We start from the raw sequence: 3894 nt of genomic DNA, 5'->3' as shown, positions 1-3894 counted from the left end.
ACACCACACCAGCGAACATACGTACTACAGAAAGTCATTGGGAAAGGGACATCATTCCAGGGAAACTTTGCACAGAACTCGCCTTTCCGAAGAAGCCATAAAAATGTTGCTCATGAGGCGGAGAAATGGTACCCCTACATTGGGTAGAGTTGAGAAAACGGACAGCAGGATCTGAAGTACAGTGAAGGATCAAAAAGATGGACGGCCAGTAACTGCGTGGCGAACCCAATCTGAATCGAGAAAAGGCCGAAAGTCGAATGATTCATTTGAAATCCACTATGATACAGTACTCCAATCAGGATCAAGTTTCATTCCCTATGGGAATGTCTAGCCTTCAGAAATAGCCCTGTTCGTTGATGGCCATGTCATCACTGTGCCTCTGTGTGTCTCTCTGTGGCACGTAAATCGCTGTAATAGAAACATTGCATTTTATTGCAGTTGTCTTCGTTCTGCTGGCTGTGCTTTCCTTGGCTTTTCCTCTGTTCCTCTGTTCTCTGTTCCCCTCTTTCCCCTTTTTTGTTTTTGGCCAATAACATTCTGATAAATGGTCAAAACGGCTTTCGTGTCGATGTCCTTGAGGCAGTGGCAGCAGTAGTAGCAGCAGCAGCAGCAACAGCACCAAAAGGAGGACCAGCTGCCCAGCACTCGGAGATATTTGTCTAAACAGAGAGAAAGAGAGAACTTTTCAATTTCCACTAAAAGTGTTTTCCTTTCCTGCCGGCTGCCGGCTGCCTGCTGCTGGCTGCCTGCTGCTGGCTGCCTGCATCCCAAGCAAATCCCGTGTCCCCAGATCTTGATTTTGTGGCAGGAGTGAAGCCTTCTACCTGTCGCGGTTGCACTTGCCACAGCTTCTGCAGCTTATAAATGGTGTCAACCTTACGAGTCTCTTCATCATGGCCTTGCCGCCACCTCCTTCCATTTGTCTTTGGCCCTTTTGCTTTTTTTGGGGCAGAGCACAAAAAATAAACTTTAATTAAGTTAAGTACATGGCTACAGGCAATTTGATCGGGTTTTTGTGGAGGGTATCGTCTGGAGTAGTGGGTATGCACTAGATTAGTCGCTCTAGAACCTTGTCCGTGTGTCCTACGATCTCTGGCTAAAATGCTGTATGAAATTTAAGCTTATTTATGTGATATATGTAGATACAAAGATTTATAGATAGTGTTTCTAAGCTTTACAGATATGTAATGTAGTATGTTTGAGTGACTAAAACAATTGCACTTCCAAGGGTACTTTAGGCTTCGAAAGCATCCATTAACATTCCCTTTAGAACTTTTTTCCCTTTGTTGAAACCACAATGAATAATGCAACTGTCCAGCGGTCATTGCGGAGACACATTTGCATGGACTCGGCCGTAGTCCTGGGCTGAGTGGCGCCCCAGGACTGTGGTTGCACTCGCAAAAAGAAACACATGGGAAACACATTTGGCAAGAGCAGCCACGAGCAGCTACTTCTCCACCCGCTATTTGGTGTTCTCCTTTAGCCAACTCTTGTGCTGCGCCAGATTAGCATAGACATCGGGCTTCCCGGCACAGCCTACCGTCCCCAGAATGCCGACCAGGATGCCATTTACTACCAGAGGAGCGCCCTCGTCGAAGTAGCAGGCGCCCGTGCCAGTGCCAGTGCCAGTGCCAGTGCCCCCAACCCCAATGGTGCAGAGGGTCCGCTCGGAGAGGCCTTGGATGGGGTTGAAATGTCCAAAGATCGATCGATCCGCTGCACACTGCTGCCAGTTGAGGATTTTCACGTTGGCCTGCTGCAACTGCTGCGATCTGGGTGTAAGGAAATCTATCCAGAACAATCTTACCCGAGCAAGAATCGAGATCATTTTGCTCCACAAGATGCACAAGCTGCTCGACGAGGTGTGGCCCCAGCCGGAGACGATGCCCTCCGCATTGTCACTGGGAGTTTCCGAGGCCAGTGGTACCACCTGAACCCTATTATCGGTTAGGGTCACATTCTCACAGAGGTACAGCAGAGCCAGGTCGTTGTCGTAGCGGTCCAGGAAGTAGTGCGGGTGGATGTGGACCTTACAGACGGCGATCAGGGATCCTCCAGTGCTCCGGGAGCTAGTGCCTACGCGCACTTTCAGCTTTGAGGCGGGGACCCTGTGGACACACCAGCCGCTGGTCAGAATGAGGTTCTCCATGATGATGGCTCCGCTGCATAGGGGTTCATTTTTGATCACGATCGATGCTTGCCAAGGAGCATCCTGAATCTCCACGGTGGTGCCACCAATCAGGCGAGGAGCGTACTGCCGACTAAGTACCGTCACGGGCAGGGCTGCCAAAAGGAGTAGTAAACGGCACATTTTCACCAAATGAATTTTCATTAAAAAAGGCCCTTCTTTTATGGGAATTTTGTGGAATTTATTAGCTCAAAGCTCGAAGAATTTTGTACTTATTTGCTTTCCTTATCTCTAGGGTCATTCATCATATTGAGTTATAGTAGGAAGGTAGTTAAAGCTACTAATATCAAGGGAATGTCAGGGTCAGTGTCAGTGTCTTCAATAGGAACACACAACAATGCTTTGTACACAAAACTCTTGATTGGTTCCAACTCAAAGGCTTTGAAGCTATTATTATTTTAAACATATTCAAAAGCCGACTATTGAGTGTATGCCAGCTGAAATTGAGCTGACCGAAAAAACAACTATCAGATAACGTTTGTTTATTTCCATTTGCTCTGTAGTTCAGTACATATGTGCATATTCTGTTTCATGAACTTGTTAATCTATATTGCCAAATTAAATTGTATAATTTATGCCACCGCAACAGATTCGTTGCTCTAAGACCCGCTGGTCGGCAGCCATTACACTAAGCCGCTTAAATCATTCGTATATTTCTCGTTTGGTTTGGTGGAAAAAATCCTGTGACATAAATATAGCTGGACATTTCCATCATTCCATCAGATAGTCACAGTGCCTGGGAGTATGTATATGTGCGTATGTAAATATTTGATTTGTCCTGAATCCGCATTTAAATCTCGGAAATGTTTAGCAAAACGGCGAAATAAATAGATAGGATTCCCGCGATTGCCAATGGGTTAACAAACAAGCAAACATTTTGCTGAGGGATGTCTGCCAGATTAAAATAGATTACAACTGAATTATTTGATAATGCCCCAGCAGATGCAAGCCCCATGTCCGCACTTGATTCGGATTCACTCTCACTGCATTTCCATTTCGGCAATGTGCAAATTATTTTCGGTTTTTTTGAATCAATTTTTTTTTTTTTTTTGTTTAAAGAATCTTTTTTATTGTTTTGGTTTTTATACGCTATGCATCGTGTTTGCCCACTGAAAATGCGTATTTTTTCCATCAGCTACGGGGGTTTTTTCGTAGTTTTCCGGCACTCCAATATCTTCTTTTTTTTTTTGGTAACACGCTTTAATTGATTTTTTTCGTGAAAAGTCAGACAAAAAGACTGCAATCGGCTTGAGAAGACTCGAAACTGTATATTCCTGCACATGAAGATAGATGGTAGTTTAATTAATTTCCATTTAATGGGAATTTTGGCAACGTTTCAATCCCATTTGAAAGTGAATGTCGGGCGTAATGTTAAATTTCCCATCCACAGTGATTAGTGAAATTTGGCAACGTTTGGGGACCGCGTCATAGCGGAAATAGCCATATATATCCATCGATGGCCGTTTAGATTCAGAGCTCGATCCAGCTGCTCCTTCATCTCAATCAGAGTTTGGACCATACATAACCCAGCAAATCCTTTTCCGGCTCTGTGTCAGCGTTGCCAAATTTCACACCAACGACAATTACTCAAACAGTTGACAACAACTGGGCTCTGTCCTTTTGCCTGTCCCTGACCCCTGACCCAGGTCCCAGCAGCCTCTCTCTCTCTCTCTCTCGCTCTCTCTGCTGCACTTTCAACTGCAGTC

General features: G+C 45.2%; 1 protein-coding gene across 1 annotated transcript; it reads right to left on the bottom strand.

Moving 5' to 3' along the window:
* Window positions 1–1109: 1109 nt before the first annotated feature.
* Window positions 1110–2346, bottom strand: LOC108158068 (trypsin-1). The gene has a single exon (XM_017290218.2). It carries the CDS (start codon window positions 2330–2332, stop codon window positions 1463–1465), a length of 870 nt encoding a protein of 289 aa, XP_017145707.2. The 5' UTR covers window positions 2333–2346; the 3' UTR covers window positions 1110–1462.
* Between the last annotated feature and the right edge of the window lie 1548 nt (window positions 2347–3894).

This window comes from Drosophila miranda, chromosome 3 (assembly GCF_003369915.1).
Source record: "Drosophila miranda strain MSH22 chromosome 3, D.miranda_PacBio2.1, whole genome shotgun sequence".
Lineage (NCBI taxonomy): Eukaryota > Metazoa > Arthropoda > Insecta > Diptera > Drosophilidae > Drosophila > Drosophila miranda.
This window is presented reverse-complemented; position numbering and strand designations above follow the sequence as displayed.

What these genes read in the sequence shown, in the direction of transcription:
- LOC108158068 (XM_017290218.2), bottom strand. Translation starts at nt 2,332, where the DNA reads ATGAAAATTCATTTGGTGAAAATGTGCCGTTTACTACTCCTTTTGGCA.